The sequence below is a fragment of the Abramis brama genome, assembly GCF_963993115.1.
Source record: "Abramis brama genome assembly, chromosome: 11".
NCBI classification, from domain to species: domain Eukaryota; kingdom Metazoa; phylum Chordata; class Actinopteri; order Cypriniformes; family Leuciscidae; genus Abramis; species Abramis brama.
The window spans coordinates 37,468,843-37,493,781 of NC_139973.1; the positions used below are offsets into that span (position 1 = coordinate 37,468,843).

The 24,939-nt window shown below is 38.4% G+C and overlaps 1 protein-coding gene across 4 annotated transcripts in view; it reads right to left on the reverse strand.

The window, feature by feature from the left end:
* Positions 1-521: 521 nt before the first annotated feature.
* nbeal1 (neurobeachin-like 1) overlaps positions 522-24,939 on the reverse strand; it is a 58,992-nt gene continuing 34,574 nt past the window's right edge. For 2 of the 4 annotated variants that reach the window (XM_084128271.1, XM_084128269.1), the window contains exons 24-53: positions 24,215-24,374; positions 23,474-23,562; positions 22,034-22,579; positions 20,850-21,025; positions 19,045-19,333; positions 17,792-18,103; positions 17,508-17,657; positions 16,850-17,007; positions 16,556-16,680; positions 16,334-16,457; positions 14,919-15,067; positions 14,696-14,829; positions 14,421-14,522; positions 14,216-14,311; positions 13,698-13,822; positions 12,992-13,132; positions 12,388-12,518; positions 12,015-12,124; positions 11,595-11,712; positions 9,033-9,130; positions 8,509-8,625; positions 8,334-8,423; positions 7,619-7,728; positions 7,365-7,537; positions 7,094-7,188; positions 6,878-6,994; positions 5,897-6,058; positions 5,662-5,810; positions 4,437-4,572; positions 522-2,905 (exon numbers count right to left, since the gene is read on the reverse strand). In XM_084128271.1, coding sequence (XP_083984397.1) covers positions 2,804-2,905; positions 4,437-4,572; positions 5,662-5,810; positions 5,897-6,058; positions 6,878-6,994; positions 7,094-7,188; positions 7,365-7,537; positions 7,619-7,728; positions 8,334-8,423; positions 8,509-8,625; positions 9,033-9,130; positions 11,595-11,712; positions 12,015-12,124; positions 12,388-12,518; positions 12,992-13,132; positions 13,698-13,822; positions 14,216-14,311; positions 14,421-14,522; positions 14,696-14,829; positions 14,919-15,067; positions 16,334-16,457; positions 16,556-16,680; positions 16,850-17,007; positions 17,508-17,657; positions 17,792-18,103; positions 19,045-19,333; positions 20,850-21,025; positions 22,034-22,579; positions 23,474-23,562; positions 24,215-24,374 — 4,584 coding nt within the window. In that variant the 3' untranslated portion in view covers positions 522-2,803. Of the gene's footprint in view, positions 2,906-4,436; positions 4,573-5,661; positions 5,811-5,896; positions 6,059-6,877; positions 6,995-7,093; positions 7,189-7,364; positions 7,538-7,618; positions 7,729-8,333; positions 8,424-8,508; positions 8,626-9,032; positions 9,131-11,594; positions 11,713-12,014; positions 12,125-12,387; positions 12,519-12,991; positions 13,133-13,697; positions 13,823-14,215; positions 14,312-14,408; positions 14,523-14,695; positions 14,830-14,918; positions 15,068-16,333; positions 16,458-16,555; positions 16,681-16,849; positions 17,008-17,507; positions 17,658-17,791; positions 18,104-19,044; positions 19,334-20,849; positions 21,026-22,033; positions 22,580-23,473; positions 23,563-24,214; positions 24,375-24,939 lie in introns of all 4 variants that reach the window. The other 2 variants (XM_084128270.1, XM_084128268.1) reach the window with 1 other exon arrangement.

A 24,939-nucleotide genomic window follows, 5' to 3' on the forward strand; every position in this document is an offset into this window, starting at 1 on the left:
AATTTAAAAGATAAAAAAAAAAGTGATAGCATGGGGACAATCAAAGAATTATGAATAATTTACTGCCATCGTGAGAATAACATGTAATCAATAAAAAAAAAATAAGAGCATTTTAAAATGTAACAATCTAATCACAAGCACTTAATTTTTTGAATATATATATATATAAGTATATATAATAAGTATATATAACTCGTGTGTGTGTATATATAATTATTACAATTAATACAATTATTTTATTTTGTGACGTAACCCTGTATTCTTCTAATGTTCTTTATTTTTAGGACACTCTTGTCTGCATTATTATTTTTGTATCATGCATAGTCCTGTTTCACACTAAAATATATTTGTCATGTCATATATGATTCATTAATGAAAACAAAATCTAAAGATTTGCCACTGTGACCCTGTGATAAATAAAATAATAAATGATAGTGTAAAGATTCACAATGTCTCATTCTAATGATGTAAAATTACACAAATCATCAGTTCAGTTCACTATCATTCAGTTCAAAAACAACTTGAGAGTTTTCAACAGGACTTTAATGATAAATCTTCACGTATAACAAAGCATTTTCTCTGTACAGATCAAGGAGACATTTAAAACAAATTTGCCGTACCTGGAAAGTGCCACAAAAAAAAATACAATTCATAGACAGAAATAAAATTCATGCTGTACATTTCATACTGGATTCATAAATAAGCACAGATATACACACATCCATTAGTGACGGCTAAAATAAAAGCAGCTCAGTAAGTCACAGGTCTGACATGACGGACGAGTCGCTGCTGAAGTTTGTCTGGCTGTCCACAGGGGTCACGAAAGGTCATGCTATTGAGTCATTGATCATGGAGTCGAATGTCCATGACGAAAGAGAATAAAAAGGCACTCCATTCGTTTAAAGGAAGAAAAACACATATACATATAAAGAGATATGTGAATAAAAACAGCCATCTTGGGAATCTCCGGTTAAAAAAACAAACAAAAAAAACAGTGAGAATCTAAGAAAAGCAGGATTTAAAAAAAGAACAAATCCAAAGAAATCATAGCATCAATCTAGATCTCTCAGTATAACTATATGAGCAACCAGCAGAATCAGGGAGCACTTTGTGACAGGAAATAAAACAAACAACATCCCGATTTAGACTTCAAATCTAAACTTCAGCACCATTGCAAACTAAAGCACAAATATGGAAGAACATACAACACACACCAAACAAAACCAACATCCTGATAAAGACGTCTGCGTTTTGGTATTAGTATCTTCATTAATATCTTCATATTATTGATCACTTATACGTTTCAAAACAACCGTCCTTTAGTAAAGGAATGAACTGCGTCACTCAGAAAGACATTAGTGTAAGAAAATGAGAATTAAAACAAACTAAAATAAGCCCTTTCAAAAAAACACTACGGAAAAGATAGCCTCCACCAAAATACCTCAGTTATTATCACAATGTGAATGTTGTAATTTGGTATTAACAAATGGAAAAGGCTTCTTAGACTTCATATGCTTTTACCATTGTGACTATAATTAACTACGCCATTTTGCCAGAAACTATGGTTACTATGGTACATTTTTGTAAGGGAAACAAACACACACATCCTACGGTGAAGAAATAAAAACTGCATATGGAGGAGCAAGAATTCAGACGTCAATCAGTAACTGTGAATTCTCTAGAAGGCCTGGAAGTTTACCTGCATAGTAAACCAAGACTGCATGGCTTAGAAATAGAAAAGAGGAGGGGAAACAGCGTCTCACCTGACTGTCGAATTACACGGCATTGGTTCTAGCTGTCCCGTGGCACACAAGTACCCCCGCTCCCCTATGTAGTGCTCGGTTTGGATACTAGGAAGACTGCGGAGCATCGTTTAACCAGTGGAATGCTTCAATAAGTGTCATCGGAGGGACGAACCGTATTGCTTACTGTCTCACAAAGCCCTTCGAACTTTTCCCACTTTGTATTTGTAGTGTTTTATCCCCCAAAAAAAGAACTGCAGATGCAACAAATCAAACTGTAGAACTGCATATACATCCACAACATTGAAATCAAATCTTGTATTCTTCATTGTAATAACTACATCGTAATTCAAGTAATGAGCATTCAACAGTTATGCAAACACACACACAAAAAAAATAATCAACCTTAGCACTCCACACACATCAGTTTTGTTATAAAATGAAGAAGTGTATGATGTGTTGGTCTATTGGAACAGAATACGTCACACGTATTGTGAATTATACTGGTGTAAATGATCGTCCACCTGTCGAGGTCTGTGCCAAAGCAAGACTGTGCAAATAAATAATGCCTGCGTCCACTGATAAAACAGATCGAGGAACATACAAAAGATCACCTATGAAAGGCCACTGAAACTAAATGAATAAAAAACACATAAAATGCATATCCGGACATAGACAGATATTGTTGTAATGATGCTGATGATGACTGTGGTAATGGTGATTAACATAAAATGGGCGGGGCATATGTGGGCGTGGTGGAAAAAGACAGGAGGGCGGGGTCAGGAGGGTCAACATTAGGGTTTTCACAGAATTCAGACACACATAGTCAGATGGTGCCCGCACCAGTCCAACTACACGTTTACGCCAACACATACGACATGTACGAGGGAACATGCATACGGCTGGCTCTACAACACACAGATTTGCATACAGGTGCTAAAAAAGTCCTTCTTATTGATTCAGAGAGAGGAGAGCCATCCTCTGAACTGAAACAATGAATTTGGGTGATTGACAGGGCAGTGGGCCAATCAGGCGGGAAGGCTGTGATTTAGGGGGCGGGGTCAGGGCTGCTCTTGGGTGTGATACTCTGTTTCTCCAGACGAGATCTGAGTGAGACGCTTACTGGAGCCCCAGAGTTTCCTCGTAATCTGGCCAGAACGCATCTGAGGAACGGAGAGGAAAGGAGAGAGGAGAGGAAGGGGCAGTGAAGGATAAAAGGAAAGAGGAGGTGAACAGTGGGGAAAAAAAGATGATTTATGAGTGCATGTGAGATCATCTGTGCTGGATTCACTTTGAGGTTAGTTCAAAATCAAAAGGTACTTTTCAAGTGAGGCAACTCAAAAAAAGATGAGATAAGGAAATGATAATTGTATGTACTGACCATGTATGTACACAAACCCAAAGGCCTGAAATATACTCTATGAAAGTACGCAAACACAGACGGAAATGCTTTGCGAATGCATTTCAAGCGAATGGTCCTGTTGCACATAATTAAAAATGGCAAACTGAATCAGCGTTTTCCATTTTCTTTGCCTGAGGCCGAGACTAACCTCAGAAATCAATGGGGAAATAGAGTTAACGTCAAATGATGCGTGATAATTCAAGGAAATCAAGTGTGATTAACTTAAACTTGCTAAGAAAGATTCTCTACAAGCTTGTTCCACTATGAAAAACGTGAACATAGAAGACAGTTTGTATTAATGTCCGTTATAGCACCCCTTGTGGAAATGCTGAGAACGGCAAACGTACATGCTCTGAGTTACGAATTTAATTTCGGAAATCACTGATGTGTGAAATCAAGCTTACGTAGATAGAAGCGTCTGTGATTATGTACTGATGTAGAGAATGTTTCTGGCTGTATTCTCCAATCAAAACAAATCAATTCTAATCCAGAAACCCAAATGCTGCTATTCAAGCTACTGATATTTAAGAGGAAATCCTTGAGAACGCTTTGCATTGTTTGAAATATTAAAAAATAGCTTCAGTGTTTGGCATGAATACCTGTGCATTCAAGCACATCGAATAATGTCCGTAAAGAAAAAAAACAAAACAACAATCATCAAAACCCTCCTCTAATGATTTTACAGTTTTAAAATTATTCTAGAATTATCATGACACTACGAGTTATTTATTATTACTACTACCGTTGGCATTGTTAGTAGTATCATCTCTGGTTAGGCTACAACTGCTAATAGAAAACTAAGTAAACAACATTTACACAATTACCACTGATTATACAACAAATGCTCAAGTTAAAAATCATTGGCAATAGTTTCAATGCACGTTTACATTTCTATGTTTGTGTGTGTGTGTATTGTTTGTTATGTTTATGTGATTGACAGTTTGGGTATGAAATTGCTGAAAAATGTGTTCAGATGTTATCAGCTAAATCTGACAGTACTATTGTTGGGCATGTCTTAAAAAAAAACGTAATGTTAAAAATGCAGATTGGAGTTATGGTTTTGGGTTTAAATTAGTCTGTAGTCCCTATTTAGATAGCTAGGTAAACATGTGCACTTCATGTATCTGAACTTGACACCTGCTAAGTGTGTATTTGTCTCAGATGACGTCATGGCTGAACGTGTTCTGGTCTCTGAGATGCAGCAGGCGTGCGGGCGATCGCACCCGGAGTGTGTTCATGAGAGGCGAACCCTCCATCCTCTGGGTGATGTAGTTCCTGAAGGAGTTTTTTACCTCCGCGGGTTTCCCGACGCCCACCACGATCAGCTTGCCATCATTGAGTCCCACCAGCATGTGAGATTGTTCCTTGGTCACAGACACGCTCTTGATTGGCACCCGCATCGCCATCGGCGACACACACAGAGTCAGACTGCCGTGATAACCAGGAGAAAGGGTGTGTTATGATCATGTTACAGGCACACTTACGATCTGATAGCAATCATAAAACATAACAAACACAATTACTCGATTACCAAAATAATCGTTACAGTCCTAATGACACTCAAGAGCCATTACTTTCTGGCTTCAGGGAATTTAAAGGATTAGTTCACTTCAGAATTAAAATTTCCTGATGATTTACTCACCACCACGTCATCCAAGATGTTCATGTCTTTCTTTCTTCAGTTGAAAAGAAATTAAGGTTTTTGAGGAAAACATTCCAGGATTTTCCTCCATATAGTGACTTCAATGGGGTCCAACAGTTTGAAGGTCCAAATGTCAGTTTCAGTGCAGCTTCAAAGACTCTACACGATCCCAGCCGAGGAATAAGGGTCTTATCTAGCCAAACCATAAACATTTATATACTTTTTAACCACAAATGCTCGTCTTGCACTAGCTCTGCGATGCGACACGCATTACGTAATCACGTTGAAAGGTCACGCGTGTTCCGGTTCAAAAAGGTATGGTAGGGTGAAAAACTTCACCTCATTTTCTCCTCCAACTTCAAAATCGTCCGACATCGTTGTTTTACCTATTATTTATTATTTTGTAAATGCCGTTTGACTTCGTCTTTGCACGTTCGCTTTGTAAACACTAGGTTGGTACTTCCGCCTCCGTCACGCGTGACCTTTCAACGTGATTACGTAATGTGTGTCGCAACGCAGAGCTAGAGCAAGATGAGAATTTGTGGTTAAAAAGTATATAAATGTTTATGGTTTGGCTAGATAAGACCCTTATTCCTCGGCTGGGATCGTGTAGAGCCTTTGAAGCTGCACTGAAACTCACATTTGGACCTTCCAAACTCACAGTTGGACCCCACTGAAGTCACTATATGGAGAAAAATCCTGGAATGTTTTCCTCAAAAAAATTAATTTCTTTTCGACTGAAGAAAGACAGACATGAACATCTTGGACGACGTTGGGCTGAGTAAATTATCAAGAAATTTTAATTCTGAAGTGAAGTAATCCTTTAACTGCTGAAACTGCTTGGTTTTAGAAAGCTGATGCTTGTTTGAGTTCACCTGTACAGATCTCTGACAGACAGGAAGCCCTGCTCGCTGCCGATGACAACATGTTCTCCTGAAACACACATGTCTGTCACCTGCTCCTTCAGAGGAGAGCTGCACAGATGCTTCCCGTTCACAGAGTACAGGTGCAGGGCGTTCTTATCCTGCAAACACCACACACAAAGAGGATCGCTTTACATGAGCACAAAAACATGTGCGGGGAGAAGAGGAACTGAGTCGTGTTTGATACCTTCAGTGTGGCTTTGCCCTCTATGCAGGTGTGCACCACTAGATGTCCCTCCCAGGACACAGCCAGGTGCATGATGGACATGGGCAGAGAGCTCTCACACGGCGGCCGCAGAGAGCGCATGTACTGACCTCTCCGAACAGAGTGAATCATCACCGTTCCATCCTGTGACACACAAATGCCTTCATTTTTATGGTTCTACTTTTTTTCCTCCTTGAAATCCCATTTTCTGCCCAAAAAATCTGATAATTTCTTTAAATACTTTAAGGAATTATATATGTAAATGAGCTGTATTATTATTGGTTAACACAATGCCACTGTTGATGTCAAGTTTATGAATCCTGAATAGGTGTGAGAAGTAAACAGTTGCTGTGTCCCAATTCACGTATCCATCCTAAATAGTATTTAAAATTAGAATTAGTGTGTCTCAGATCATTGTATGTTGTAATGAGTACTGATACCCAGATGGTCTATTCGGACTATTTCTGTTTAGAAACCGAAGTGCAGATCATTGCACACTCTAACAGCATTGGATGAAGATTCAATTAGAACTACAATTTTATCCACATTATATTTCATTTGCAGCAATTGTGAACTTTTACAAAGATGCGCTTGGTCGTTAACTTTTAAACGCATCATTATGCAAACACAAGGAGAGTCGCTGCATGAAAGACACACGACTGGCAGATCAACGTGCGTTTCTCTCCAATACGGTAGGAAATTAAATTAAATTGAATATGGAGGATTTTAACTGTGATAAGATGATTGACAGGGCAATTAAAACAGTGACAGGAAACAGAGCGGTCTGTTAAACACAATTATGATGAAGTAGTTTGTCCCTAAGCTTACCTACTATTCAGCTACACACTCAAAAGTATGTACTTTTCTTCACAAAAACAGTACATACTTTTAGGGCATAGTACAAGTAGGCGAATTGGGATGCAGCAAGTGTTTTTGAGTGACTGTGTGAGAGACGAGTCTCACCCTTGATCCAGAGACTGCCATGTCCAACTCTGTGCTGATAGACACACTCACAACCTCATCTGTGTGTCCGTATAATACCTGCACTGGCTTAGAGGACAGACCCACCGGAGCACCTCCCTACACACACACACACCGTTAAACAGTTAAACAGAGTCCCAGCACAGCAGTAGAAATACAACCCCCTTCATATGAGGAGAGGACTCAAATGATCCGCACCTGCTGTAACACCTGCCACACCATGCAGGTGGTGTCTCTGGAGCCAGAGATCAGGTGAATCCCAAAGTGATCTGTGGCTAGGCACGTTATGATGTCTGCCGAGACACAAACACAGACACAAACATGCACAAGTTAGCAGAACTCTTTCCTGCAACTCAAGGTTAAAGTGAGAACATACAATCTGGATGCTTTTATTCATGATAAAAACAGACAGACGGAAAGAGAGAGGGGAAGAAGAGGAAGGTCAAGAGAAGCAGTGAGTTTCCATTACCCATGTGGCGGATATGTTGCCCGACTGTTTTGCCCTTGACAAGTGACGTCACTCTCAGGCTGTTGTCCCAGTGGCCTCCACTGAAGAGCAACTTCCCGTCATGAGACACAACAAACAGGTGAGCGGTGACTTCAACCCCGGGAGAGAACGGCCCTGATAGAAACCTCTGAGTCCTACAGAGAGAGAACGATTTTAAAGGAAGTGCAGGGAAGTTAGGAACAGGATGTGAGACGTTAACCGTCAGAGAGACTCACTTTGGACTGGCTACGGTGGGGTCTTTGATGAAGGTGAAATAGTTGGATATGTTCTTGTCGTAGGGCAGCCAGCCATGAGTTCCCATCAAGCAGTTGTGGCTCAGAGTTACCTTGATGACCCAAATACACGTTATTTATGATTAGAGTAACGGCATTAAAGACCATGTGGAATGGTATTTGCAATGCATTTATTTATAGTTTCGGGATTATGTATTATGGCCTTTATTGTAAAATAAACACTGTTAGGGAGATCAGGACTCCAACAGTACATAGAAAATTATATAAAATAATGATATTCATATGAATATAAAATTACTTTGACTCAAATATTTTTATTATACATTTTAATATTTTTATTTTTATTACAATGTACTTTGATAAATTGTCCACAATGAGAGAGGATAATAAAAAAATGTATGTTGGAGTGATCAGGACCCACAATACATTATCTCACTTAATAAATGGCTGCTTACCTAATAAATAAACTCAAATAATTATACACATTTACTTTTATTTATTTAAATGATATATAAATTATTTGAGTCAAAATAATTTTTACATGTAAACGTATGTAAATGCGTTACTACATGCAATGATTAAATGTGCACAATAAGACAAGGGACTTAATCAAAAATAAATAAATAAAAGGGTCAATTCAGATGTTACGCGTCTTTAAACCTGTCTGTAAGACGAGGCTAATGAAGCCCAGACTTACCAGAGTATCTGGACTCCCCTGCGAGATAAATGAATGTGATTGGTTCTTAGGGACAACAGCTTTAACCAGAGGCACGTTATCACTGATACCCTAAAACACAGAGAAGAACCTCCATCAGTCCACAGCTGTCACTCAACAGAACATCACCTAAATGAAGGACTGCTAATTCAGTCACCTCAATGAAGAATGATTTGAGTTCGGTGAGGTGCTCAAAGATGTTGAGAGGACAGGAGTCCAGACGAGTTCTCCTCTTCTCCAGCTCCTCCAGAGAGAGACGCACGGGATGGGGCTCCTGAATGCACATTAACACAGAGCATCTGTCATGTTTATGTCATCTGTACAACGGTAGCACTTTATTTTACAGTCCTGTTCCCCATGTACATAATATGTACTTATTATAGTATTAATAACTGGGTAATAACTAGGTAATAACCCTGAACCTACTCCTAAACCTAACCTTAGCCCATGTACTTACATTGTATTGCCCAGCACTTTCTTAGGTAAGTATACTGTAAGTTCACATACTGTAAAACCCATTTAACACTGACAAGTTAAAATTCTGCCATCATTTACTCACAAATCAAGTTTAAAACAAGGTAAATGACATATGTTTTGTGTGAACTATTTCTTTAAAGATGCTGCAAATGTTCAGTGATCTTCATCTGAGCTTGTAATAACACAAGCATCGGAGTGTCGTACCTTCAGTAACTGACACGGTGTCTGTCCAAAGTTACTGATCATGCCTTCTAGAGCTTTCCTCTCCTTCTCATCTGTGATGGCGTCCAGATCAACAGCCCCTAGAACAGACAGAGACCGTCTCGTTTTGCTCAATTTAAATGCTGCACTATATTAATCATATTTACACTATAAACATAAGTGATCATATGTAGTCATTATCGCAAAATAGACACCAACAGGTTGATAAGGACACTGATGTTATTTCACCCTAAAGGATTCATTTTTGTGAAAATGACAGGCTGTCAATACATTATTTTGGTTATTATATGGCTACTTACCAAATTAATTAATTAATAAGTGTGCATAAATTATGGATATATGTTGAAATTATTTATGTGAGAAGGGACAAAAAAGACATGAAACTAGCACAGCTATGTATGAAATTAGATGTCTGATTCGAGACCACAGTTTAACAGTGTTATTTTAGTATTATTTATACAGTATCATTGTATTTATTAATTTTAAGAATTAGTTTAAAGGACAATATTCATTCACCAACATCATTCTAGCACAGTAATTGTGGTATTTGTACATAAATGGTGCCTTTTTATCATGTCTAGATCAATGCAACTATGGTTTCTATTTTTAAAAAATTGCTGTAGAAATGGTAGTTTAAACATTTAATAAACTGTAGCTGTAATAAAATTAAGTCTGTCATAAATGAAATTACAACATATCCAATAAAAGTTAATGAGCATGTTTACAGGCACACCAATATGCTGATAACTACCAAAACTCAGTTTATTGAAATACAGTGAGGAAAATAAGTATTTGAACACCCTGCTATTTTGCAAGTTCTCCCACTTGGAAATCATGGAGGGGTCTGAAATTGTCATCGTAGGTGCATGTCCACTGTGAGAGACATAATCTAAAAAAAAAAAATCCAGAAATCACAATGTATGATTTTTTAACTATTTATTTGTATGATACAGCTGCAAATAAGTATTTGAACACCTGTCTATCAGCTAGAATTCTGACCCTCAAAAACCTGTTAGTCTGCCTTTAAAATGTCCACCTCCACTCCATTTATTATCCTAAATTAGATGCACCTGTTTGAGGTCGTTAGCTGCATAAAGACACCTGTCCACCCCATACAATCAGTAAGAATCCAACTACTAACATGGCCAAGACCAAAGAGCTGTCCAAAGACACTAGAGACAAAATTGTACACCTCCACAAGGCTGGAAAGGGCTACGGGGAAATTGCCAAGCAGCTTGGTGAAAAAAGGTCCACTGTTGGAGCAATCATTAGAAAATGGAAGAAGCTAAACATGACTGTCAATCTCCCTCGGACTGGGGCTCCATGCAAGATCTCACCTCGTGGGGTCTCAATGATCCTAAGAAAGGTGAGAAATCAGCCCAGAACTACACGGGAAGAGTTGGTCAATGACCTGAAAAGAGCTGGGACCACCGTTTCCAAGGTTACTGTTGGTAATACACTAAGACGTCATGGTTTGAAATCATGCATGGCACGGAAGGTTCCCCTGCTTAAACCAGCACATGTCAAGGCCCGTCTTAAGTTTGCCAATGACCATTTGGATGATCCAGAGGAGTCATGGGAGAAAGTCATGTGGTCAGATGAGACCAAAATAGAACTTTTTGGTCATAATTCCACTAAATGTGTTTGGAGGAAGAAGAATGATGAGTACCATCCCAAGAACACCATCCCTACTGTGAAGCATGGGGGTGGTAGCATCATGCTTTGGGGGTGTTTTTCTGCACATGGGACAGGGCGACTGCACTGTATTAAGGAGAGGATGACCGGGGCCATGTATTGCGAGATTTTGGGGAACAACCTCCTTCCCTCAGTTAGAGCATTGAAGATGGGTCGAGGCTGGGTCTTCCAACATGACAAAGACCCGAAGCACACAGCCAGGATAACCAAGGAGTGGCTCTGTAAGAAGCATATCAAGGTTCTGGCGTGGCCTAGCCAGTCTCCAGACCTAAACCCAATAGAGAATCTTTGGAGGGAGCTCAAACTCCGTGTTTCTCAGCGACAGCCCAGAAACCTGACTGATCTAGAGAAGATCTGTGTGGAGGAGTGGGCCAAAATCCCTCCTGCAGTGTGTGCAAACCTGGTGAAAAACTACAGGAAACGTTTGACCTCTGTAATTGCAAACAAAGGCTACTGTACCAAATATTAACATTGATTTTCTCAGGTGTTCAAATACTTATTTGCAGCTGTATCATACAAATAAATAGTTAAAAAATCATACATTGTGATTTCTGGATTTTTTTTTTTTTAAATGTCTCTCATATCAAATAATGTATTTGAAAATGTCAGCAGGACTCATTCTCCTCTCATATTTGAAGTTTCTACAACTGTGCCACTTGACCTTTGGCTGCACGAGATGAGGACCCATTTTTATATTTCTAGGGTCAAGAAAAAGTCAGAGTTTGTGATATATTTCTTCTCCTACCCTACCGCATGATTGGTTTAAGAACATGCGTTTAAGAATATAACACACTCACTGTTACACAAGAATTGGTAGCAAAGGATGTTATCGGCATTACGACTTCATACCTTCATAAGTGCAGTAATAGAAGACATTAAGGGCCTCCACTGCATCTGGGCCCCTCTGTTTATATCCAAAGATCAGATCAATCCATTCATGCAGATGGGCCGACACATACTCTGATTCCTGAGCAGACACACACAACATCCACATATCCATTATTTCTCTAAGGATAGACCTGAGGCCATCAGCCATTATGAGAGGAATCTGCAGCCAAGAGGTGACTGGGAAAGACGCTTTTGTCGTTCTAGTTTTGTAACCTTTCACAAAGCCGTCACTTTAATAGGACAGAAGCAGCAGAGCAATTGAGAAGAAGAGAGAAACGGATAATAAGAGAGGAGCGTATTCAATTACACATCCCTCCCTGGAGGCTCTCTATTGAGGTTAGTGGAGAAGAGCTGTGATGAGGTCATCAGAAACGGGCTCACCAGGGCTTTGCGGTGCTTGTAGATGAAATCCTCGGGAGATTTGGCCCATTTAGGCAGGATGACATCATTTACCCTCTCTTTAGAGATCTGCAAGCGACCCAGGTCAAATCCTACAGTGAAAAAGAGAACGAGACGATGAAGGGAAACATGACACTTAGTAAGTTGAAATTAAGTTTTTAAAAGTGAAGTATCATTTTATGTGCTTTGGAAAGGCTGCACAAATTTTGTTACAACTTTTGTGTTGGGTCATATTGACTTCTGTTTTTACATGAATCTTCAGTGTTTTTCACACTGACAATTTTTGGCAAATTGCATGGAAACCAATGGAAACAAAGTTCTTAAAGTTTCTCTGAGAAATGTTTACTCTGCTCACCGTTCTGGTTCTCCAAGAACTCCGGGAAGTAAAAGAATTCTGGGATGAGCTCTTTGACATCGTTGGGATTGTCCATGAGGGTCTGCCAGGTCGCAGGAATGGAGTGAAACTGACGGTCAGCACAGTCAAACCTGCCACAGACAATAAGACCAACTTTATTCATTTAATAGAAAAGAGGATTTTGCGAAGATATGGTTTGAAAGCCATAGACACATTTACATATGACTGCCCATGTTTAAATATCAATCAATCAATCAATGGCCAATCATTACAGATGCCAATCTTAAAGGTACAGTAGCAAATACAGGCTGTTTAATTCTAAGGATCAGAGAGAGAGAGAGAGAGAGAGAGAGACTGGAAAATGTCCATGAAAAACTAAAACAATCCTGATTTTAGTACAAGAAAACTTGATTAACAGTATATTGACTTCAGGGAAGATCTTAGAATATGAGGCCTTTAAATGAATTTCACTTCAGTGACCTTTTCTTTTCAAAGCATACAGAAAAACATTGTGACTTGGTTGACAAAAGACACAAGATAACAGACAGAAAAACGCTGACAAGGAATAAAAAGGCAAACAGCAGTAAAAGCAGAGACGCCTGACCTTCCGCTCTGCAGCTGGATGTGCAGGGATGTGAAGGGCTCGACTCTGATGAGGTAATGCATGACTCCCGCAGCGTTCGAGTAGTGCGTGCCGTAGTGGAAACGGTCTATGGTGCCCGTGGGGTCTTCAAAACTCTCATATCTGCAGATCATTTACAAGCACATTTATCAACTGCATTTATTGCTGCCGCAAAAACGACTTTCAAAACATTTGCTCTTTTCCAAAACCTAGTGAGCGGCTTCACTGTCTAAATAGGAAACTTCCTCCTAAACGAGCTCCCTACAACTGAAATGGAACCTAATACACATTATATATAAACAAAACTGTTTATGTTAGATGCGATTAATTGATTTGACAGCACTTAAATAATATTTAGAAAAATGTTAAAATAAAAATGAAAAATAAAGCTAAATAGAAAAACAAAAGCACATAATAAAATTACTAAAACTAAAATTAAAAATGATTAAAAATATATTTATAAATACTATAATAGTATGTCAATCAATCAAAATGTATTTGTTAAGCACATTTAAAAACAACACAAGTTGGCCAAAGTGCTGTACATGTCTAAAATATATACATGTCTAAGTATATAAATAACACTATTAAACAGTGAAACCTGCAGTAAACACTGAGATCTTAGTAAATATGATCTGTTAGAACTGAGAGAACAAGACAGAGACATAAGAGTAAGACAGAAACACACTTCTCTCTGACGGCTTTGGCATTCCTCTCGTTCAGCACTGCCACAGGTTTGGAGAGATCTCTGAACACACGTGGGTCTGACAGATCCAGCTCTTCTGACGTATAATCCGACAGGATCCAGGGAAACTAAAAACACGTAAGATCATTTAGGTAATGAATGAACGCTGATGTGTGAACATACAGTGATTTCACCAAGTACAGCATCGTTGTTGATCCTAGAACAACATTCCAATCAACCAGATCAGATTTGAGGGACATGTTTGCAGTTTATGTCAAATTTAGGCTTACAACCAGAGTTAGGTGCTTCTACATCAGTGTTATTCACATATCATTTCCCTCTGATTTTAGGGATGAGTTATGGGTAGGGTTAGGTTTAGTAGTAGAGATAGGGATAAGGTTAGGACTACATTTTCAGACAGGAATGTTGTTCCAGGATCAAGAAAATATGTTGATCCAGGAATCACGTGACCATACTGCAGTTGAAACAGAATGATGAGCGTGTGTGTAAATGTCACTCACCACAGGATACTGAGCCAGATCATTATACGTCCTTCCTGCTATAGTGTTCAACTGCATCAGGTAGTCAAAGTTTGAGATCTCCCTGTTCACCCATTTCTGATGACCGAGAGAAGTGAAAGTCAGTACTTACTCAGCTCTAAACGTTCAGTCTACATATACAACATCAGATCCCTAAACTGAGAGTGCCTCATACGTCTGCAGTGACCTGTGTGAGTCCAGAAGCTTTGAGCAGCTCCTGCGGTGAGTGAGTGGCCTGAAGAGAGAGCGAGCGCAGCAGCAGCATCCGGCTGTACACTTTATTACGCACCTGTCAATCAAACACAGAAACAACCTGTCAATCACACGAGATCCACCTATAGCAAACCACAACCATCCAATCCACTTCCAATGGACAAAATCAAGTCCCTTGGATATACATCACAACGGAGAAGAAATGATTATCGCAACTTCCGTTTCATGATGACTTGAAATTTTTCTGACCTCCTTCTTGAAGTTCAGGAAGTAGTTGGTCTGGTCGATGAGAAAGATCTCTAACGCCGAGCGTCGGAGGTTGTATCTGCGCAGGTGGATCTCTCTGATCTGAGACAGAGGCCATTTAAAGTCTTGACCTACACCTGAAAATCACAATGAACATCAACACCATCTCTTTCCTCACATACACGACCTTTGACCTTCACACTGCACTTTCCCCGATCCTCCTCACCTTCCTCTTTCTCTGCGCTGCTGTCGTAAAAGTAGATGTGTTGTGTGGTGAGCTCAAGCCGACCCGGATAGACGTCGACCACAGTGACCAGCTCACAGTCCTCTGAGATCACCAACTTCTCCTTCTGACCCGCCTCTTCTGAATCAGCCCTTAGAGAATGACAGCGAGCGTGAAATGAATCGTTTTATTCCACAAAGACATAATAAATTGACAATAAAGACATTTCAAATAATTTTTGTTCTTTTGACCTTTTAATTTATCAAAGAATCCTAAAAAAAAAATCATGGTTTCAACAAAAAATATGAAGCAGTTCAACTGTTTTCAACATGAATAATAATAATAATAATTGTTTCTTGAGCAGCAAATAAGCATATTAGAATGATTTCTGAAGGGTTAATGATGCTGAAAATTCAGCTTTGATCACAGGAATAAATTACATTTTACATTATATTCAAACAGAAAAAAGTTATTTTAAATTGGAATAATATTTCACATTAATAGACCCGGTTTCACAGACAAGGCTTAGATTAAGCCAGGATTAGACCTTAGTTTAATTAGGACATTTAAGGAGTTTTTATAAACGTGCCTTAGATAAAAATAAAAAATAAACATTACTGGTGTGCATCTTGAGACAAAGCAATGACACTGACATATTTTAAGATATCTTAGGTGTAAAGGGATATCACTCAACAATTCTGTCATCATTTACTCACCCTGAAGTTGTTCCAAACCTGTATGAGTTTCTTTCTTCTGCTGAACACAAAAGAAGATATTTTGAAGAATGTCGGAAACCAATCAGTTGTGTTGTGGGACACCATTGACATCCAGAGTACTTTTTTCCATTCTATGGAAGTCAATGGGGTCCATCAACTGTTTGGTTACCCATATTCTTCAAAATTTCTTCTTTAGGGTTCAGCAGAGGAAAGAAATTCATACAGGTCTGGAACAACTTGAGGGTTTGTAAATTATGACAGAATTTTCACTTTTGGATAAACTATCCCTTTAAGCCTTGTCTGCAAAACCGGGTGTTAATGGGTTGGGTTTTTTTGTGTTTTTTTTAATTAATGCAGCCTTGGGGATCTTCCAAAAATCTTTGAACAGTAGTGAACATACAAATCAGTAAACTGATTAATGCAAGTCAAAATTAATTAATGTCAAATTAATTTAATGACAAATTAATGACATTAATTAATGTCAAAATATAAACAGACTAAGCTGTTTAAACAGCAACAAAGGCATTTATATGCAAAGAGCCAAATTAATTGTACCAATTATTTTAATCTTAAATCAACACATTTACACATTAAAGAACAATTTTCAAGGTGTTTCCATGAGATTGCACTTTTTTTTTTTCACTCCAATTATTGTGTAAAAGTGATTGGCTTTTGCTCCTGTCCATCTAAACCGAGACTCACTGATTGGCCGATGCAGGATCCTCCTCCAGGAGTTCCAGGATGTCATCCTCCAGATCACTGACCTTCACCTGCTTCACCGCCTCTAACAACAGTGACTCAGCGTTTACCTGCTGGTGCTGCACACCTGAGGTAACACACACAAAACCAGTTATTTCCCCAAATGCAGTCACAAGATTCATAAAAAGTTCCAGGTTACCATCTTTATATGTGTGTATGTCTTACCCAAGTTGTCTCTCAAGGCACTGGCTTCCCTGTGGGGGTCAAAGTTGTAATTTCGCACCAGTTTGAGTCGCATACGGGAGTAGTTCTCAGCGCTAGAGAGCTTCCAGTGTGTGTCCTTCTGCTGCCTGCCAAACACAAACAGCTGCTTTACAAACCACTTTTTTTTTTTTTTTTAAACAGCCAATAGCTTTTAGTCTGTTACACCCTGGGAAAACCACATTTTAATAGTCTTTAAACATATACACATGCACAAACAGAATCCACTCCTGATCTCTGTGACATCTACACACTCACTTGTCCACCCAGGGTCCTCTTTCACAGAAGAGTCCTCTGCGCGCTGCCCTCCACTGCCTGAGGGTGGCGCTGTTTTGCGTGTGGATTTGTTTCAGCATGCTGTTGTACCTCAGGTTCTCCTGACGCCCTCGACGACTGAACGGTTCCACAAACTGCTCCTGAAGATTTTTGAGGATAATAAAAATGTTTGTGAATGTCTGATAGCCATTAAATTCTGCATTAAATTTGAAGGGAAATAATGTTCGCTGCCTCCATTCTGCTCACCAAGGCTGCATTTATATGATCAAAAATACAGTAAAAACAGTAATAGTGTGAAATATTATTGCAATTTAAAATAACCGCTTTCTATTTGAATACATTTTAAAATGTAATTTATTCCTGTGATGCAAAGCTGAATTTTCAGCATCATTACTCCAGTCTTCAGTGTCACATGATCCTTCAGAAATCATTCTAATATACCAATAAACTGCTCAAGAAACATTTCTGATTATTATCAATGTTAAAAACAGCTGTGCAGCTTCATATTTTTGTGGAAATTGATACATTCTACTTTGCCAAATTGGAAGTTCAAAAGAACAGCATTTCTTTGAAATAGAAATTCAGTAAGAATGTAAATGTATGAAAACACTTTTGTATGTGTGTGTAGATGTTGTGGTACCTGAAAGCGTATCTTGCTCTCTCCTCTCTCTCTGTCCCTGCGGTGCAGATTGAGCATGAACGCCTCATAACAGTCCTTCCAAAAAAGGGCCATGTTCTCATGACCCTGACTGAATGTCTCGATCTCATACTGCTTCATGTAGGGGATAATCTGACGAGATGGATAAACAAAATTTAGCTTTACAAACTACAGGGGGCGATGAAGAGCATGCTATTTGAAACAGAAAATAAGCATGCGAGTTCGACCGGCATGAAATCACAATTAACTGCATTTACAGCTCTTACATATTTATCCAAATAGACCCTCCACTCCGGCGAGCTGCAGTACAGCTGGAAATCCTCAAAGAACGACGGACTTCCGTTGGTGTCGGGGAGGGAAGGGAGGTGCAGCTCCATGTACAGGAGTTTGTGGACTTTAGACAGGAGGGTACGGAGAAGAGGCACTAAAAACGAGTAGGTCTCCTCCGTCCGTTCCTCGCTCACGGAGCGCCTGAGGATTCCCTCCACGCGGCCCAGAAGATAACAGGCCTCGTCCTGAGAGTCCACCGTCTTGGTTTGTAAGATGCCATTCAGTTTGGCCGTAGCCATGGCGCACACCTGCCGGAAATGAAGAACAAACAGCGTGAATAAATGAAAGATTTTTAGTATCAGATATTGGTATTGGAGCATGTTTAGGAGTATTAATACCAATAATTACTACTGATCAAAAATGTGGGGTCATTAAGATAAAAGTTTGGAGCAGACTATTTACATAAAATGCATATAAATACCAGGTGTCACTTTATATCTCCCAATAATATGTCTTAGTAAGATGAAGTTTGCATGCTTAGTTTTATGATCAAAGCTCTGTAGTTTTTATTGTGGGAGAAAAACATATAATGCAATGCAATACAACGATGATTAAGAGATGTACAAATAAATATTCCTGACCTCAAAAGCCTGATGGATCATATTGGATACTCACATTTAAACATGATAAAATACTTATGGATAATCAAGTAAACCTAAATTGCTTCCATCCAGAATATGTTCATCTTGAAATACTAACAATATACCAGTAGTTACTCTAATGTTGACTTTAACAAAAAAAAAAATCATGTACCATGACCATGAAAGTTTTTAAAATTCATCTATAAGACATTTTACTTGCTAAAAAAAACTATGAACTACCAATCAGAAGGCATGTAGAAGATTTGGTCCACTTTAGACATTCTACTAACTATAAGTGACTTTGCAACATGTCAACTAACTCTCATTAGAGTATTAGTAGACTGTCTGCTTAATATCTGCTAATACTTTTTTACATTCTACTGACTATAAGTACATGTCAACTTGTTCTACTCACCCTAACCTTACCATAAGAGTCTACTTATACTCTAATGAGAGTTAGTTGACACGTAGTTGCAAATAAATGAGAGTTAGTTGACATGTAGTTGCAAAGTTACTTATGGTTATTAGAATGTCTAAAGTGGACCATCAAAATCAAGTGTCACTGAAGAGTGTGTACAACATGTTCTTTTCAGCTTATGAGGTCTCACCTGCGGATCTTCCTGAGCCATGAACCCGAGCAGCAGCCGTAGTCCCACCTGAGACAGCTGGAGCCACTGCGTCCCTGAGGCGTACCACACCATCAGCCCGTCCATCAGAGTCACCGTCTCATCCAGAACCTTCTCAGTCCACAGGGCGGGATTCACCAGACCCTCGGCCTGTAGGAAGTCCTGCACCACGTGAAGCAAACGCACTGCATTCTCTGTGTGCTGTGGCAGCGTGGCCGTCGTCGCCTCGCGGTTATCCGTTACGGCCCATTCCAACATCCTCTCCATCAGACTGGACAGAAAGAGGTTAGCAAAACCATTAAAAGCCCAGTCAGACCACGGACGATAACTAAAACGATGAAGATATAGTTCTAGAAATTGTTCTGAATATAAAAGAATAGCAGAGAGAGTCCACACTACAACTATAGCGATAACAGCACAGAGAAACTATATAATTGGAGTCACTTTCGGAACAATTATTTTCCAGCTGATGAATGATAAAAAACATTGACAGCCAATCAGAATCAATCCTGCTTTAAGAGCTCGAGCATTCAAAGCGGCAGATGACAAAACTGCAGCACACGCTTACAATAAACAGAACAATATCTGCTGGTGTGGACGCTAATATAGTTATTCTCTGTGTGAACGGGTCTTAACACTAGTTCTAGTTATAGATTGATTCTGAGTGCTAAAATGAGAAGCAAAACATTTGATTTAATGGAAATTTTGGTTTTGGCTGAAATGCTTTTGGAGGGCCGAAATCATTGACTAAAATGGTGACGTTTAATTAGCGCTTCTCCTATAGTGCGTTTTGACTGTTTCTGTGTATATTCCGTGCACACAATGTGGATACGATACTACAGGTAAACACGTCAGCTGTGTGGACGCTAGGGCTAGGATGACAATATCGATTTCTCGTTTTTAATCGATCTTCATTTTGATGAACTGAGATCTATGCTTTTATTCTCTGCTGTTTTCAGTTGATGCATGAGCAAAACTTCACTAAATATATGTGCTTTAATAATCGTAAAAAGCTTTGTACTTTAATACTTTTGATCTGAAACAAAGTCATAGCTTTCAAATTATCAATTTTAAAATGAAATTCAAACAATAAATGTGGTTTTGTGACAGATCGCTATAGCGCCTCAGTGCAAGCGGCACATGAACAGATCATCTTTATATAATCATCATTATAGCACAAAATAAACATCAGAAGTTGTTGAAAGAAACAGAACAACCTACCGAATATAATATAATGTCACATGTAATTGCTCAAATAGTTTTAACTGCAGAAAGCCGTCAATAAAACAGCTTGTAAACAATATGTTAGGTAATGTTACATTTAATTCAGAAAAGCCATTCAATGTCCATAAACTCGTTAGCCAGCTAGAAAAAAAACTCTAGAGAAGAGCATTTAGCACAATATATGCACAATATTACATATTAATTCTATTTTTACTTCATTATTTAATGCGTGTTTGAATAAATCTGTCATGAAAACAATTACAGCCACCATTTAAATGTTTCTTTTTCAACAACTAATTGGGGAATAGACAATTATATTTATTATTATCATTAAAAAGTTGATATTAAAACTGCCTTATGTGCAATTTAAATGTTTATATAAAAAATTGTTACATTTAATTAATTAATGAATTGATTATTAAATAAAGTATTTCTGTTTTTGTTGATAATAAATGAAAACTTTTAATAAAAACTTAAAGTTTGGTTTCAGTAAAAAAAAGAAATTGTGCATCATTAGTATTTATCTGCAGTTGCAAGGAAACGATCTCGATCTGTATTCTCACCTGAGCTTGATGTGGTCGACGGGCAGCAGCAGCTCATTGGCAGTGCCCAGTTTGGTGAGGGCAGAGAACACCTGACCCCTCTCCAGCCAGGCAGTGTCATCTGACCCCTCCACACCTCTCCACATCACACACAACACGATCTCCAACAGCAGACGAGACAACTCCTCCTCCGTACGCTGGGCGGAAAATCAATCAATCAGTCAGTCTCATTTCAAATGAAAAAAAACAATGGCTCTGGCTAATAAAGGTATTTTTTCATTTCATTTAACTAGACATTTTTGGTGTGTTAACCTACAAAGTCCTTCACTTTATTACAACTACATTTAAATTATATGTAATACAATTATATTTAAATAAAGTCAAAAGTTTGATCAAAAACAGTAAAAACAGTAATGTAAATGTAATGTAATATTTTTGTGGAAACCATGATGCTTTTTTTTTCAGGATTCTATGATGAATGGAAAGTTTAAAAAAATGCATTTATTTTATAATATTTTGTAACATTATAAATGTCTTTACTGTCACTTCTGATCAACTGAGTCCTTGCTCAATAAAAATATTAATTATGAACGGAGTATAAATTATGTTAGTGTAAATGTAATGCATTATAGGTAAGAAAAAGTTTGTATAAAATGGCAGAAATAGCACTGTGATAAAAGAAAAAAAAGTTTAATAAAAATGGGTTACACTTTATTTTAAGGTGTCATTGTTATAGTGTAATTATATATTTAAGTACTGAGTAATATTAAGCAACTACATGTACTTACTGTAGGGTTAGGATAGGATTAGGATTTGGTTGAGGGTTAGTTGCATGTAATTATGGATAATTTACTGTTATTACTATAGTAAGTACATATAACATATGTAACAAGGACACTGTAAAATAAAGTGTTACCTAAAAAGGTAAATGTATTACTATTAATCACTGGAATACACAACCATTCCGCCAAGTAAATTAATTAATTACCCTGTAACAACTCTGCACATTCTTGCATTAATGTACCATGTTTTTCAATGAGACTCATCTATAAATTCTGTTTTAGAATCGCTTGATACCTTCATTATAATAGTTACTTCTTGTTGAGAACTTACAGAGGATGAAAAATGACAACACTATTTGTACGAGGAAGTGATAAATGCTCCACTTACGCACTCAGAAACACACATCAGATCTCTAGACTCACCTCGCTGTTAAAAGACTCTCCCAGGGACACATTGTCACTGAACAGGAAGTTGTCATCATTCAGAGAGGAAGCTCCGAGGAAAGGTTTATTATTCTCTAGGGGAGACGGTGTGCTAGGCATGCTACCAGGAGTCTGACTGCCACTGTCCCCGTGATCGAACAGATGCACATGGGAAAGGTCCAAACTCAAGACCCCTGCTTTCCCGCCCCAGGCTTTGGGTGTGGGCGCGTCCCCTGGCGTGTCGGAGAGAGACATCAGGTCTCCGTTGTCCAGGCTGTCTATGGACCTGCTGTCTGAGACGCTGTCTCGCTCTTCGTTCACGCTGCCGCCGAGAGTCCTGCGCTCCAGCGGCGGCTCCACACGCACTCCTCCGCTGCTGCGACTCAGCTCCAAACTCCCCAGGCTGGCCGCGTCACCTCGACCCGAACCAGAACCTCCGTCGCTCCCGGGGCTCCGGACGAGCAAGCGCATCAGAGTGCCCTGCCAACACGTCTGCTTGGAGATCTGCAGCGCCGCATCCGGATGAGACTGCAACAGCGCATACAGCTGGGGGGAAAAGAAAGAAAAAGTGTACAGGTTGAGATCATTATAATATAAATAAATATTTTTGTCCTTTTTTTATTTAATTTAGTGCACATTTGAGTTGCAGTTAAGTTTTCGTTCTTTTGCAAATTCATGTTTTTATTTTAGTTAAAGGGAAGTTCACCCAAAAATGTGTATGTCCCATGTATGAAAAAAAAAAAAAACAAAAAAAACAACAACAACAACGTTTGGTTGTTTCTTCACACAAAGCAATTATCATTCATCAGCTTTAAAAGCCTAAATACAAAGCTCAAGTATCATATGTGACCCTGGACCACAAAACCAGGCACTTGGGTCCATTTTTTGAAAATTTAGATTTATACATCATCTGAAAGCTGAATAAATAATCTTTCCATTGATGTATGGTTTGTTAGGATAGGACAATATTTGGTCGAGATACAACTATTGAAAATCTGGAATCTGAGGGTGCAAAAAAATCGAAACATTGAGAAAATCTGTTTTAAAGTTGTCCATTTAAGTTCGCGATTGTGCTGCATTCACTCACAAAAATAAATGTTTTATATATTTACGGTAGGAAATTTACAAAATATCTTTATGGAACATGATCTTTACTTAATATCCTAATAATTTTTGGCATAAAAGTAAAATTGATCATTTTGACCCATACAATGTATTGCTGGCTATTGCCACAAATATACCCGTGCGACTCGTGACTGGTTTTGTGATCCAGGGTCACATATGGATTATTTTTGGTACTTCTATAGTGTATTTTGTTCTTTTAGATGGAAAAGAAACCATTTTGAAAAAGAAGCTTTGTGCTCCAATAAAAAAAAAATTCCCCCAATAACATTAATAACTGTGATATGTACATGTGAGAACTGGAGAAAGTGCTCTAACCCTCTTGCATACGGTCAGACGAACACTGGGCCCAGATTTATGGGTCAGCTGAATCACAGCCATCAGATCTTTATAGTTCACCACAGTATCTGGAGGACAGAGAGTTTAAGGTCAAAAAGGAAAAACAACATTTCACATCACAAATTCACTGTGGCCTTTATCAATTAATTGTGTTCTCTATATAAAGTACATGTGCATAGATAAGTGCTGGACAATATAGATAAATACATCAAATCTAAATTTAAAAATGTATAAATATAATTTATATATACTCATAATTGAATCAAAGTTTTAAATGTGTGTGTGTGTGTGTGTGTGTGTGTGTGTGTGTGTATGTGTGTGTGTGTGTAAATATACATATACACACACACATTTACATATACATATATGCATTCATAAATGGGTGTGTGTAATACAGATATATATAATATATACATATATTATAAAAAAAACTTTTATGTTAGGATGTCATTAATCGATTTGACAGCACTATTAAATATATAATGATTACTATTTTTATTATATTATATTTTATATATTACACACTTCATGTATTTGCAAAGTTCCTTATAGTCAGTAGAATGTCTAAAGTGGACCATCGAAATAAAATAAAGTGTAAATTTATTTTGCCACCAAAACTCTTATAAATGTATCATCAATATATGAACCGCCCAAGCCAAGCAAGGACTCAGAGTGTGTGTGGAGTCAGGTGGTGTGTGGATTAGAGTTCATCAGACTGACCAGTAGACAGCACTTGGTGAAGGAGGCACTTGATGAGGGTGGAAGTGAGGTGGAGTTCAGAGAACAGCAGACTGAGGCCAGAGTATCCCACATCCCTCAAACGCAACCTCTGCTTACTCTTCTCATACACACGGTCACACTTCAGCATCCGCTCAAACAACTGCAAAAACACACAGAGTTTGGACTAAAGCAGCCATTTAAATGTCACTATACATACTAATAATACATCTATTTGACAAAGACAGTATCTTAAATTTTTATTTAATACTAATTTACTTCATTCTCAAATATTAAATAATGCATTATGCATTAAAGGGAGACTTCACCGATCAGCATTAAGCTTTGTATCAGTAGAAACCCGGTAGTATTTTTGAATGACCGTGCTTCCCTCCCTCATGTCCCCCTGAGACGAGAGATTTCTGTATTGTGTGTCTGGAAAAAAAACTCTGATGACGCTAAATGACGATTTTTTGACCGTGTTTACAAACTAAAGGGCGGGGCAACCTGTCACATGACATGAGATTGACCAATAGCAAACCACAACCATCCAATCAATTTCCAGTGGACAAAATCAAGTCTCGTCCTACATTTGTTCTTGTTGGAGAAGCTGTTTCACTCAGATATACGTCACAACAGGGAAGAAAAGACTGAATATTCTGGTCTCCAGACATACTCAGCTCTATTCTTCAGGGTAAGTCTATGGGATTTGTGGGCCTGTTTTGAAT